The 14,495-nt window shown below is 32.5% G+C and overlaps 1 protein-coding gene across 2 annotated transcripts in view; it reads right to left on the bottom strand.

Moving 5' to 3' along the window:
• Nucleotides 1–14,495, bottom strand: part of LOC306865668 (netrin receptor UNC5C-like) — a 217,004-nt gene that overhangs the window by 16,322 nt on the left and 186,187 nt on the right. For both annotated transcript variants that reach the window (XM_079410411.1, XM_079410412.1), the window contains 4 exons: nt 12,525–12,716; nt 6,603–6,950; nt 2,598–2,685; nt 762–933 (listed from right to left, as the gene is read on the bottom strand). In XM_079410411.1, coding sequence (XP_079266537.1) covers nt 762–933; nt 2,598–2,685; nt 6,603–6,950; nt 12,525–12,716 — 800 coding nt within the window. The remainder of the gene's footprint in view (nt 1–761; nt 934–2,597; nt 2,686–6,602; nt 6,951–12,524; nt 12,717–14,495) is intronic.

Raw genomic sequence — 14,495 nt, 5'->3', positions numbered from 1 at the left:
AAGTGAGAGCATGAATGCACATGAATTAATAGAGATCTACTTGCTCAAAATATGGCTTTTCTTATGGTATAATATCAAGGCCTAATGTCCAAATTAACATCCTCTGCAGCAGCACAAAAACCATGACATGAAATGAGCTGATGGCATAATACAGCTGTGTGCATCGTCCTATTTGCCAAGTTCAAGGGTCTATAAAAAAAGACTGGTTTTGTCAAAGCAGTATGCCATATTTCAAGGCCTTAGGTCTCTTTAACACATTTCTGTAGCAGCCAAGACACCACACCGCTAAATGAGCTGATGTCTCAATCGGTGGCTCAGTCTGGATCGTCAGATAGGCTAAGTTTAATGGTTTCTCATGCACACATAAAAGTCTGTATATTTTTATTTTTGCATTTATTTTTTATCGTGAGAACAAATCCAAAATGCAAAACATTTTGCATAATTAAAAAGTGCATTTAAAAGTTCTTGAATTCATTCAGTCATGTTTGACAATCGCTAAATAATCACTAAACAGCTGCCATGAAAACACTTGTATGATAAACTTATTATTCATTAAATTCTTAAAAAACTAAAGTCTGGAAATGCAAATATTTTCCATATTCTGCTCTCTTTTTTTCCATACTTTTCCAGAACGGGAAATTACTTAAATCAAATTCCATACTTTTTCTAATCCACGTAGGAACCCTGTCACACTTTTTTCCGTCATTTTCCCAGGGATTCAGGATTAGCAGGCTTTAGTGTGTCTGGCCCCGCCCACTCACCTCCCACTGGCCCTGCTGTGATTGGCTCTTGAGCTGAATGAGCCAGTCCTCGCTGTCAGCCTCGGCGCAGTGGTGCATGGTGATGATGACGGGCCGGGTCAGGAGAGCTCCAGCAGGACCGCAGCTGACCACCGGACTCAGGACCGTCTCCTGTGTGTCGTCCACCAGCGGCCTGAACACACACACACACACACACACACACACACACACATCATCAGCACCTGTGGAGCTCGGCTTTAACACACACTTCATACGGACACTGTCTGAATACATTCAGAACACAATGATGTGCGTTATTTATTAACATTGTCAGTGAACGAGGTTATTAGCTAGTAATCTCAGAATGGGCAAATATCTGCTAATTAACTGTGCCAATAACTGGTCTGTCCAGTGTTATTTTAGTAATACTTGCATAACATATAGTATTTAATAGTAATTAGAATTTTCTTTATTTTTCTTTTTAATTTGGAAGTTTAATTATCAAACGGATAGTTCCGGTTCTTGATTCTGATTGGTTGAGCCGGGTTCGAAGCTGTTGTAAATTACTCTACAAACATACACCTCTTTGTTTACGTCTGTGTTGCTCGGTAACCACTTTGTTGCAACCACAACCTTTTCTGAGGAACTACATTGTTTGACGGAAGAATGTTTTTATTAATAGCATTACATTTTATTTATTTTGTGAAACCTTGCTACGTATATGGAATAACCGTTTTCTATAAGCCCTGTGAAGCCGTGGATTACAGTGAATTTATAACAGCTAAGGGGGTTTATCTGTTATAAATTCACTGTAAACCACGGCTTCTCAGGGCTTATTGCTTTATTTTAAAGTAATTTTATGTACTTTTGTGTTTTTAATATTTTAATAGCTTATAACTTATTTCTATTTTAGTATTTGATTTAGTAATTTTAGTACGTCAACTTCAACTCATTTATTTTTTTAGTTGACACGGCAACAGTTTTTAAGTTAATTATCGAATAGTTACTGTAGATTTTAATTTATTTCCTCTTTATTTCCGTCACAGAAACAATTTCTACACTGATTAATAACAACACTGATTATATCATTTTAAATATATATATATATATATATATATATATATACACAGTATATATATATTATTTTGCCTTTTTGTATATTTCATCTTTTTTATTTTATTTGTTGTATTAGTAAACTAAATATAACAAAATAATAAAAAATAACAAATGAAAACAAGAAATGTTGCCTTGGCTACAAGCTGAAATAAAGTTAGTTTATTTATTTATTATTTATTTTATTTCAATTAACATTTAGGCTTTTTTTCTGTTATGAAATAAAACTTTTTTTTTTTTATGGTTTTATTTTAAAATAACAATAATAAGCCTGGTTTTGCCTTTCAATTAAAATAGCTGCTGCAGAAATGAAAGTCTTAGCTAGTTTTTAAAGAATATTTTGAATTAGTTTTTATATTTCCCAATTTAATTTATTTTAGTTAAGATTTCAGTTATTATCTTTAAAAAAAATTCATAGCACTACACTGTAAAAAAATAAATAAAAGATTTGAGCACATTTTACAAGACACTATTTCTAATTCAAAATGTCATGTGCTACTTGTTGTTTCTATTTAACTATAATTTACTAGCAATTGTTTCCACACCTTTTTTTTTTTTTTGTATGACAGTTTGTATTTTGTGTATACGGCAGTAGTTGACTGTATGACTATTGACTCATTTATGTTTGTTTTATTATCTGAGAAGCTTCATGAAGAGGTGAGCGATGAAAGAGCGCTCTGAGACTGACGGGTGTGTTTGTGTGTGAGGTTCAGATGAGCGCTGACGCCCAGATCGGACGTTTACCTCATGCTCTCCTTCCTGTGAACCGTCACGTACATCTCATAGACACGGCCCTGAGGGATGGCACCCGCTGGCACCAACAAGCTCACGCCTGCGGAGAGACACACACACACACACACCGTCAGTCTGCCAGCCCATGACCCCTGTGTGCCACACACTCCAGCACACAGAACAAAAGCCCCGTCAACATCACACACACACACACACACACACACACACACGGGTATGTTCCTAAGATGAATTCACAGACACTCATTGATTTCTCGTGTCCTTCACCTGAACTTCCCTTCGAGTGACCACCACTCACCAACAACACAGAAGAAACGCATCGGCTGAGAACCAATCAGCACTCAGAGACATCAGAGAGACTTCAGTCCAGATTGAGCTGGAATTCTGATCATCTCAACATGAAATCAAAATCAACTTTTAATTCATGTTCCTGCTCTTACTGTCAGTAATTCATCAGTGCATTTTATTTTTATTTTCCTTTAATACAAGTGATCAGTGTAATAATAACAACATATCAGCAACAAAATAAAACCAACAAAAGAAAGAAAAATTCCAGATCACTCAACTAATAACAAAAAAAAGTAAAAACAATAAAATAATAAACAAAATAATAAAATAAATACATTTTATCTCACTTAATTAATAAAAAGAAACAAAAAATAATACTACTTTTAATACAATAATAATAATAATGCATTCCAGCTCAATTAATTATATATTATGTATTCATACATATATATATTTATACATATAATATTTATACATATAATATATATATATATATATATATATATATATATATATATATATATATATATATATATATATATATATATATATATACATACACACACACTCACATATATACAGTACATACATATACTGTACATACAGGGCATATATATATATATATATATATATATATATATATATATATATATATATATATATATAAATAAATACAGGACTTTAGGTATAACAAATTTAGGTATTTTTAATGGGTTACAGTCACGTAATTCTAATTTCATTTAATTGTAATTTAATTAATTGTAATTTAATTTCTTGTCGGTTTACGGTTAATAATGGCTTAACGACCATCGGTTGTCGGTTAGGCTATAGGAGAAACAAAATAACCAAAATGAACATTCATATTTCCTAATAAAAGTTAGTCAAAAAATGATAATAATACAACTGCTCCTGTTTATGATTATTGCGTGATGATCAAGTAAATAGTTTATAACCAATGACAAAAAAAACCCCCATGACACTTGTTAATAAAAATAAATTTTATGTAAGCCTATGCAATTTAATAATAGGCTATATAATTAAGTTTTGTTTCAAATGGACAAAGAACATGATACTAGCCTATATAATTTATGCAATATAGGTGAAATTATGTATGGAAACGGCTCAAGGACAATTATTTTTGCGATACACCAAAAACGTATGCAACAATTAGTTTTTTTAGGATGTCCCACTGATATCCAGGGATGTGCTGTGTGAATTACTGGTGGAATTGTGGGAAAACGAACAGCATGAATCACGGCGTGTCCCGATTTTCTGAACACCAGTAAACCCCCACATGTGCTCACAGTTAACGAGGCGTTGGGAATCATCGCTTTCTCTGGGTTTCCTCAGGGAATAGTGATGATGTGCTGCTGTACGGCTGGCGTCAGACGGAGAATGATGCTCCTAATCCCGTTATATATGTAAGCAGCCGTGGTAAGTCACTTTGAACACTGCTTCTGGCTAATTTATGAGCTGCACTGCTCTCGCGGGAGCCGTAACACTCATGAGGAGCCTGCTCTCACTGTAGAGCTGAGAGCAGGCTCCCATCATTCACACAGACTCACAGCAAACACGTATAGACTAGACATGCATGTGTCTGATTGATTGTAATATAATTAAATTACCCCAGTGCAAGGCAAATGGTGTTTTAAAAATGGTTTTGAAATAAGAGTTTGATTTTCTACATTCAGAGCTCAGAGTTTTTCTCTAGTCCATCCAGAACATTTACTGAAACTGACCTGCAAATCTCATGGTTATAAGATCATAAACACCAGCTCATTCAAATATTAACATACCATTCAGTATCCAGCAGCTTCAGGGCCCTGATGAATGACAGTATGAGATACACGGAGGTGTGTGAGAATCTCACCAAACGTCAACAGGTCAAACAAGAAATAAATACTGTAGGAATTAAAATTGTTATTAAATAAATGTTGTCTCATTTTTATATATGATAATAAAAGCAGTACATATATTTTAATTTATAATTATTATTATCATCATTACATTGTTGTTGTGGTTACATTTACATATATTTCTTTATTTTATTATTTCAGTACATTAAAGGTAAAACATTTCATATAAATGACACATTAATTCATTTTAAAGCAGATAATGTCAGGATGTTTAAGTATATTAAGAACAAAAAGGTTCCAAGGTATTAAATTACGTTAACTATCAATGAAAAATTAACTTTGTACCATATTTGTTTATCTAATCTTAGTTAATGAAAGCACAAATGTACATAGTTAGTTCATAATAACTCAGGTCCATTAAATAATACAAGATAAAACATTTGATTTGAATAATGTAGCAGTAAATGATGAAGTTAACATTACCTGTTCTAAACATGCTTGACATATTCTGTATTACAGTATAATTATGTATTGAGTACTTCATGTGTGTATTTTAAATTGAGCTTGTTTAATTATTTAGTCATTTATTTATATTGATATTTTTATTTTATTTATTTATTTATTTTTAGGTGGGGGAATGGGAACAATATTTTTTTTTACTATTCTCCTGTATGTTTATCTTATCCTTTTTATCTTTTTATTTAAAAAAAAAAAAAACCATGTGAAATCTCATTGTAAAGTGTTGCCGGATATTCAAATAAATAAATCTAATTATTCAAATAAATAAATAAATATAATTATGTTTTTTAATACAAATAAATTTATTTTTTAAATAAACAACTAAATGTAATATTTTTTAATAAAAATATAATTATTATGAATTACATTTTCTTACTGAGAATTTGGAGGGAAATGTGTTTTATTTTCATAAAAATGTATTTTCTTATATTTTATATATAGAATATATTTGATCTGTCTTTCTATTAACACCTGAGTTAAATGACACGTGTTTGACAGGTTTGTGAGATTCACCCACATGACGGTTTGATAAACGCTTGGAGGACGAGAGGATTGATGACATCAGAGTTATTGGATTTTGATGACAGATTATGAAGATGGACGTTTCGTTTTCACTGATCAATCACTGACAGAAAGCAGGACTGTGTGTTACCAGAGTAAATCAGGGGGTTTGGCTTCATGTTCAGTCGCTGCTGTGTGTGTGTGTATAGTATCTAATGAATACTTACTAGTACCATTTAAAACATTATTATATTACTGTATCTTACTATACTACTATATTAGTCAGAACTGAATAGTTGATACCTGAATGACAGATTCCCACAGGATTTAAAAAAAAAACTGAAATGTGTTACTAGTAACAATAAAAAAAATTATAGTAACTAACGAAATAAGTACTAGTATCACATAAATAAGTACGAGTATCACATAAATAAGTACTAGTATCACATAAATAAGTACTAGTATCACATAAATAAGTACTAGAATCTCAGAAATAAGTACGAGTATCTAATGAATAAGTACAAATTTCTCAGAAAAAGTACTGGTATCTCATAAATAAGAACTAGTATGTATAAGTAGTCTCTTCTAAAAAACATGATAAATAAGCACTAGTAGTTAATGAATAAGAACTAGTACTTAATGGAACAGATACTAGTAGCTAAAAACAAGTTCTAGTAAATGAACATAGATACTAGTATGTTTTCTAGATGAAATGTTGGAACGGCTTGCCATACGGCCTGTAGTGTGTGTTTATGGGTCAGGCTGTAATTTTCTCTCACACCAGCCTGATGCTCATGAAAGCGTCAGGCACTGGGAGCCCCAGAGCCGCACTGACCTGAGTTGGGCACGATCAGATGGCCCCCGAGGGCGTTGAAGGAGCCGAAGGCTGTGCACGAGGGGTCCCAGGAGCGCATCAGCGTCTGCGTGCGGCGGCTGATGGTGTCGCTGTCGATCAGCGCATGCGGCAGTTTGGGAGAGAGTTTGGACGAGATGTCAGATAGGTCCTCCTGCGGCGTCACCAGACCGGACGAGTTGTAAACCTTGATCTTCAGGTTGGGCAGCGGGTCCAGCAGGGGAGAGTTGGTCATGGGGATCTTATCAGCGACGTCGTGCAGAGCGTAAACGGGACCTCTGTACATGGCAGCAGCCGAGGTCAGGTCAGGAGGAGCCGTGAGCAGATCCGCTACACACAGAAATACACATCAAATACACATCTCATGCATCTTAATCTGAGCTTTTACGCCTTAACCAGCTGCTACAAGAGACATGTGACACAGTAGCTAATTAAACTTTAGCACAAAACTGGAATATCGCATAAAACATTTGCGAATAAAGCACTGTTTCCATCCAACGAGTCAAAGAGAACAAAATCGTCTCTCCCTGATAAACTGGCACTAAATATCACTAAGAAAACTAGGAAAAAACTGAATATAATAATTTTCATATATGTGACCCTGGACCACAAAACCAGTCCTAAGGGTAATTTTTTTTTTAATTGAGATGCATGCATCATCTGAAAGCTGAATAAATAATCTTTCCATTGATGTATGGTTTGTTATGATCGGACAATATTTGTCTGAGATACAACTATTTGAAAATCTGGAATCTGAGGGAGCAAAAAAATCTAAATATTGAGAAAATCTCCTTTAAAGTTGTTCAAATGAAGTTCTTAGCAATGCATATTACTAATCAAAAATGAAGTTTTGAGATATTTACAGTAGGAAATTTACAAAATATCTTAATGGAACATGATCTTTACTTAATATCCTTTTTGTCATAAAAGAGAAATGTATAATTTTGACCCATACAATGTATTGTTGGCTATTGCTACAAATATACCTGTGTTACTGATGACTGCTTCTGTGCTGCAGGGACACATATGATAAATTACTTGCGCCTCAGAGCGAGCAGACGAAACACAATAAATGCAGTCATTGCTTTTGGAGGAGGATGCTGCTGTTTGGGAACGCAGTCATGTAAGAATTATACAGAAATAACAGACTTTGCTCAGGCAATTCAGAACGACCAAAGCAACATATAGATGCTGTGAACGAGATCGGTCCGCTGGTTAGGCAAGTTATTCCATCTCATAGCTCAAAGTCACATGACTTTTTTGATGCGCATGGAGGAATTTATTCTGTAAATGTGTTTCCATCGTAGTTTATGCACATTTTTACTTAGAGGATAAAAAGTTTATCCTACTCAATTGTGCGCATATGTTTTTTATGCACATTTTTAGAATTCATGCGCATCTTGGCATTTCCATCAAGCGTTTTTTTATGCAATATTCCAAAATGCGCATAAAAATAGGTGGATGGAAACAGCTAGTGTTACCATTGTTAAAAACTAAAACGGTAACACTTTATTTTGATAGTCCACTTTAGCCATTCTACTAACAGAGAGTAACTCTGCAACTCCATGTCAACTAGCAGTCATTAGAGTATTAGTAGACTGTCTGCTTAATATCTGCTCACACTTTATTATGATGGGTCCACAACATACAGCATACTGACTATCAGAAACTTTGTCAACTTATTCTACTAACCCTAAACCTAACCTAGCAGTGTTCTCTGAGAGTTAGTAGACATATCGATGCAAATTAATGAGAATTAGTTGAAATGTAGTTGCAAAGTTACTTATAGTTAGTAGGACTATCAAAATAAAGTATAACCACTAAAACTATTTAAAACATTTTGGTTCATTGAAATAAAACTAAACTAAAATAAAATCTAAATGTTAGATGAAAAGCTTTAAAATTAGAAATGTTAAGCGAAATATTAATGTTTAGGCACAAACCGGAAATTAAACTTAAATAGTAATACTTGAAAAAACAAAAACTAATATAAAATACAAAAGTACATAAAATGACTAAAATAAAAACAACAATAAAAATGAACAAAAAAATTATAATCAATATATTCATATTAGTGAAATACTATAAAAGTATATAAATAATCAATTAGAAATCTTGCCTTAGCAACAAACTGAAATAAGTTAAAGCATCAAAACAATACATAAATAAAAGAAAAACTGAAAAAATAATACTGATAATACTAATATACTAAAGCCAAATAATAATAATAAAATGGCAAAAGCACATAACAAAATTACTAGAACTTAAAAATAAAATTTAAATTTAAACTATATATAAAATTATATTAATATTTATATATTCATACTAACAAAATACTACAATGTATATAAATATTATTAAAATTAAATTTTTTGTTAATTGAAACACAGCTGAAAAAATAAATAAATATAAGAATATTAGATAAATTTAGATGTTTAAGCAGTAGAATTACTAACTGAAAATAAAGAAAAACTCAAACTGAAATAAAAACAAATGAAACCTAAAGTGTAATAAAAACATGAACAAAATCACAAAAGCACATAACCATGGTACTAATATATATATATATATATATATATATATATATATATATATATATATAAACAAATTAAAATGCACACTGAAAAAAAAAAATTCTCTCAACATTAATATATCAATATGAATAAATTATGAAACTTTTTATGTGTATAAAATTATAAACAATATTTTTTTAATTAACTGTATTAACATTAATTAAAATAAAACATATAATAGCATATAAAATTAAACTAAAATAACACTGGTGTGACAAGACTTGTTAGTTTGGTTTCTGTTTTAATGCTTGGCCTAAAATGTTGAAGTTCTTTGCGCAGACCTGTCTCGTTTGTTTAGCATATGCCGGTAAACATCATGAGGTAAATCTAGTGGCTAATATTTATTTGCGGCGTGATGAAGCGCTTCTCCCTAAAGAGCGCCGTACATTCAGGGGCGAACAAAGTCATCATTAGTCTTTTTCCTCGTTAGTCGCTTCTCTCGTTCCGGCAGACAGCGGCGGATGGAGAGCAGATGCTGCTTTACCCTTCACAGGTACACTGATGAATATTCATGAGCGAGCGGTGAGTGGGCGGGGCCTCGTGACTCCTTCACACTACTGTTGAACTGACAGCGCAAATGAGTCTCCATGACTGCAGGAGTTATGGAAACCATGGCAACCCATCGCCGTGTGAGCGCTGACACACGTGGAGATGAGAAACGGCAAACGCAAATCAACAGCTAAGAGTGTTCATTACAGCCATTTAAAGCTATTCTGTTCTGTCCAAATGGCATCAAAACACCATCACAAAATTAAAGAAAAGAAGCTAATGTTATGAAATTAGAGGCGTTCACCTACTTTACAAATCTGACATCATTTACTCACTTTCATGTCATAAAGATATTATTGAAGAACATTTATGTCTAAACAACATTGGACTCCATTCCCTTTTATTATATGGACAATCTTTTCTGTTCCTCAGAAGATAACGGTGTTACTTTGGAATCTTTCAGATACTATTATAAAATTTTTTCATTATTATTTTGTATTTTATGTTTTCATTTGAATTTTAGTAATAGTAATTTTGTTGTTTTGCGTTTCTATTATTATCATTATTATTATTATTTCAGTTTTACTTATTTTAGTGCATCAAGTTACTGCTACTTTAAATGTACTATATATATATATATATATATATATATATATATATATATATATATATATATATACACACACACTTTGGCAACTAACTAAAACAGAATTAATAAAAGTTATTTTTTCAGTTTAATTAGTTTTTCTTATTTTTTTATTGTAATGTTACAGTGAGTTTTACAGTACAGCGAGTAAAAGTTCCAGTAATTTTGACTGCTTTGCCATTTTTAAAAAATATGTCATTTTAATTTCATTATTATTTTATTATAGTTTATTTTTTATTTATTGTAGTACATCAGATTAATACTAAATAAAAATGTTCCTTTGGTAACTAACTGAAATAAAATAAGTATACATTTCTTTAAGCGTTTTATTTTTATTTTTTATTATTATACTTTTTTTCTTCTTTTTTTACGGTTTTAGTTTTAGTTAACTATTATAACCCTGGAATAAGAACATTTTTCCTTTAAATTAGGTTTTTAGTTTTTTTTTTTAAAGTATGGGCGCATTAGAGTTTTAAATTAATCAAATTATCAAATAAAAAAAATACTACTAATAATATGTAAAAATAAAGTAATTAATAATAAAGATATAGAAATATTTAATTTGTTTACCTGCATGTCATGTGATCATTAACCAGCATCATAGAACTGTAAATTTACAGATGTGCTGTTAAAGTATTAATTTATTAACCAAAAGAAACATTTTAGCTCTAATAGTTTCAATGTATAAAAATAAGTCGTATAAGTAATTACTGGGTTTTCATAACGGATCACTGCTGTACTTTGTCTCTTGGCCAATATATAGTGTGTGTGTCGACGCTGATGTGTTTTGCAGCTGGAAATCTCTCCAGCCTAATTTCCCCGCCGCTCTCGCTCACGTTACCTCGGCTGATGGGTAATTAACACTCGATATGCCAGACAGACGCAGATAATTACAGCGTCATGATAACGTGCGGATTGCCTTGACATCGAGGTGACAGGCTTTCTGAATCACGAGCGTCCTCCATCATTACACTGACACACAAACACAAACGCCATCAGCTCTGTGACAGAAGACCACGGCGTGCTGCGACTACTCGTGATTTCAATAACTAGTAGCCAGTGGGTTGGTCAGATGAGTAGATTCGGTTCACCAGACCCCAACCAGAAATGTATAGATGTAGATATAATTAACTGGGGTTGTTGGACTGAAACCAGTCTAATTTATTGACTAGTAGCTATTAAAAATATCATATAACCACCATTCAATCTCAAGCCTCTTTTGTCAGTGAATTTATATTTCTCTTTATGTGTCAATGTCACTGGGATGATAAAGGAAGCACATATACTACCATTCAGTACCATTTTTTGGCTGGAAATATTTGATAAAAAATTCTGTAAAAACAGTAAAAATATGAAATATTATTACAATTTAAAACAGCTGTTTTCTATGTGAATATGTGTTAAACTGTAATGTATTTCTGTGATCAAAGCTGTATTTTCAGCATCATTACTCCAGTCTTCAGTGTCACATGATCTTCAGGAATCATAATAATATACTGATTTACTGCTCAGGAAACATTTCTGATTATTATCAATGTTGAACACAGTTGTGCTGCTCAATATTTTTGTGGAAACTGTGATGCATTTTATTTTTCAGGATTCACAGATGAATAAAAAGTTCAAAAGAACAGCATTTATTTGAAATAGAAATCTTTGTAACATTATAAATGTCTTTACTGTCACTTTTGATCAATTTAATACATCCCTGATGAAAAAAGTATTAAAAGATTGTATTTAAATTTTTATTATTATTGATAAAATTATTATTTTTTGTAAACAGTACTATTCTATGAAAAATTTACATAATAATATTAATAATAATAAATTGACTAGTTCAGTGACTACTTAGATTATTTTTATTGTCAATTTATTTTAATTTTTTTATGAAAACTACAGTTCTAGAAATATAAATATAATTTGACTAACAACAACAATAATAATAAATTGACTAGTTGGATGACTACTTAGAGAACACATATTCACTATAAACTAAACACTTTCCCTCAATAAACTTCTCATTTGCTGCTTATTAATAGTGGATTATGAGATCTAAAATACGGTCAAGAAGAATAAGACATTAATATGTGCTTTATAAACAGCCAATATGCTAGTAATATGCATGCTAATAAGCAGATATTTAGCAGTGAGGATTGTTCCTTATAATAAAGCATTACTGAGTGAGATCCCGTCTCGTACCTGTGCGCGCCGTCTTGATGTTGACCGGCTGGAATCCTCCGTTGAGCGCCGATGAGTCCATGATGTCCGAGTCGAAGTCTCGGTGGTTCTTCCGGTACACGAACAGCGCCACGATGACGGAAATGACCAAACACATGATGACGGCGATGACGATGCCCACGTACAGGGCCACGTCGTCTGTGCTGGGCGCCGCTGCAGACACACACACACAGAGTTACAGCACTTTTATTACAGCTGCGCTCCAATATCCATCCTCACTGATATTAATAACTCAAGACTTCATTACTGTACGGCCGTGTTGGGGAATGTTGTGTATGTTTGAATTCGATCATTGAAGGTCAGCAGCAAAGACATTGATTAATAAAATGGTTTGAATATCAAACACAAACTGAACCGTTTAGATCCACATCTGCTAATGGATCAGATCATCTACAAAAACATCAGATCATTTACAACAGCTTCTGAATCTGCTTTATAATATTACTATGACTGTTTTGAGTCTTTAGATTTGAACTCTAGTCTTTCATTATGTGAAGCTTTCGCACTGAAGTCTGACTGATTCATTAATTTGATATGAATCACACATGAATCATCATGTCTTCTGCCCACCAAGATCCAAATAACCGTAAAAGAAAGTAATCAAGAAGGAAATACCAAGTATTTTGCTGTATGAATAACATTTAAATTAGTTGGAAAATTACTTGCTACATTTACATTTGCTGGAAATTCAACAAAATAAAATTATTATATTTATTTATTTTTTTATTATTTGTACAAACTACATTTATATTTGTATATCTGCTGGAAAGTCAAATAAACAATTTATTAATATTAAAGTAAATTATTATTATTATTAGTAGTAGTATTAGTATAATTATTATTACTGGAAATTCACCAAATTATTATTATTATTATTCAACAAATAAATCATGTTTATTTTTGCTGGAAATTTTAAAAAAAGAAATAATGCTACTAATTTATAATAACATAATAACACAAGGTGTGTGTGTGTGTATATATATATATTATTTTTTTTTTTTTTTTTTTTGTGTGTATGTGTGTGTGTTAAATTCCCACTATATAGTAGGATTTAAACAAAATGAAAATGAGCAAAAATGATGTAAAATGACTCTTATCATAATATATGGTTTGTCACACCGCACAGAAACATTACAAGTTGCATATACTATAAGTCCAATAAATATAGAAGATGAGAAAGATAAGTGGTGCTATGAGACACATTACAGAGGAATAAACAGCACTGAAACAGATGCAGCATCAGATCTGTGTGTTTCTAAAGCGGATGAATGTGAGTCTATGAGAGCATGTGCTGCAGATCGATCCGGCCTTCATTACGGATCACATCTAGAAATCAGTATTTCATCAGTTCATGCCGTCACTCCTCACATCTTTTTCCACCCTCGGCTCTTTCTGTCTTGAAAACGTCCCAGTGATTATGTGGAACTGAAACTGGCCTATGCAGCGTTTGACAAGCCGTCATTAGAAGCAATGCTCTGCCCTCATTTCCATAGAAACAGTCCCTTTGTCCCGCCGATAATTGTGAAAAATGCAATTTCCTGTCAGAGAAGTGACGAGTGTGGAAACGGCTGTAATATAAAGATGTCAGCCATTGATTCCTGCATCAATACAGATGCCCTCCAGACTGAGCACTTAAACCAATGCATGCTCCTAATTCTCTGGTTTGTGCTCGCATTGAACTCTGAGAGCCGAAGCACTGGCACAGATGCACTGAAACAGAGCTGTGATTCTCATGCAGCAGCAGAGGGCGCTGTCAGCCATCAATGCATGCAGCCGACACATTACACCAGAACTGCATACTGAACACTATTTCTGGACTATTCACATGTGTGTGTGCATTTTCTGTTTGCTTTTAACATCTCATTGATTCATTAGGATCAAACCATCAAGAGATGCATGGCAACAATTATTATAAAAATCTATTAGACTTGC

Source organism: Barbus barbus (assembly GCF_936440315.1).
Source record: "Barbus barbus genome assembly, chromosome: 47".
Taxonomy (NCBI): domain Eukaryota; kingdom Metazoa; phylum Chordata; class Actinopteri; order Cypriniformes; family Cyprinidae; genus Barbus; species Barbus barbus.
This window is presented reverse-complemented; position numbering and strand designations above follow the sequence as displayed.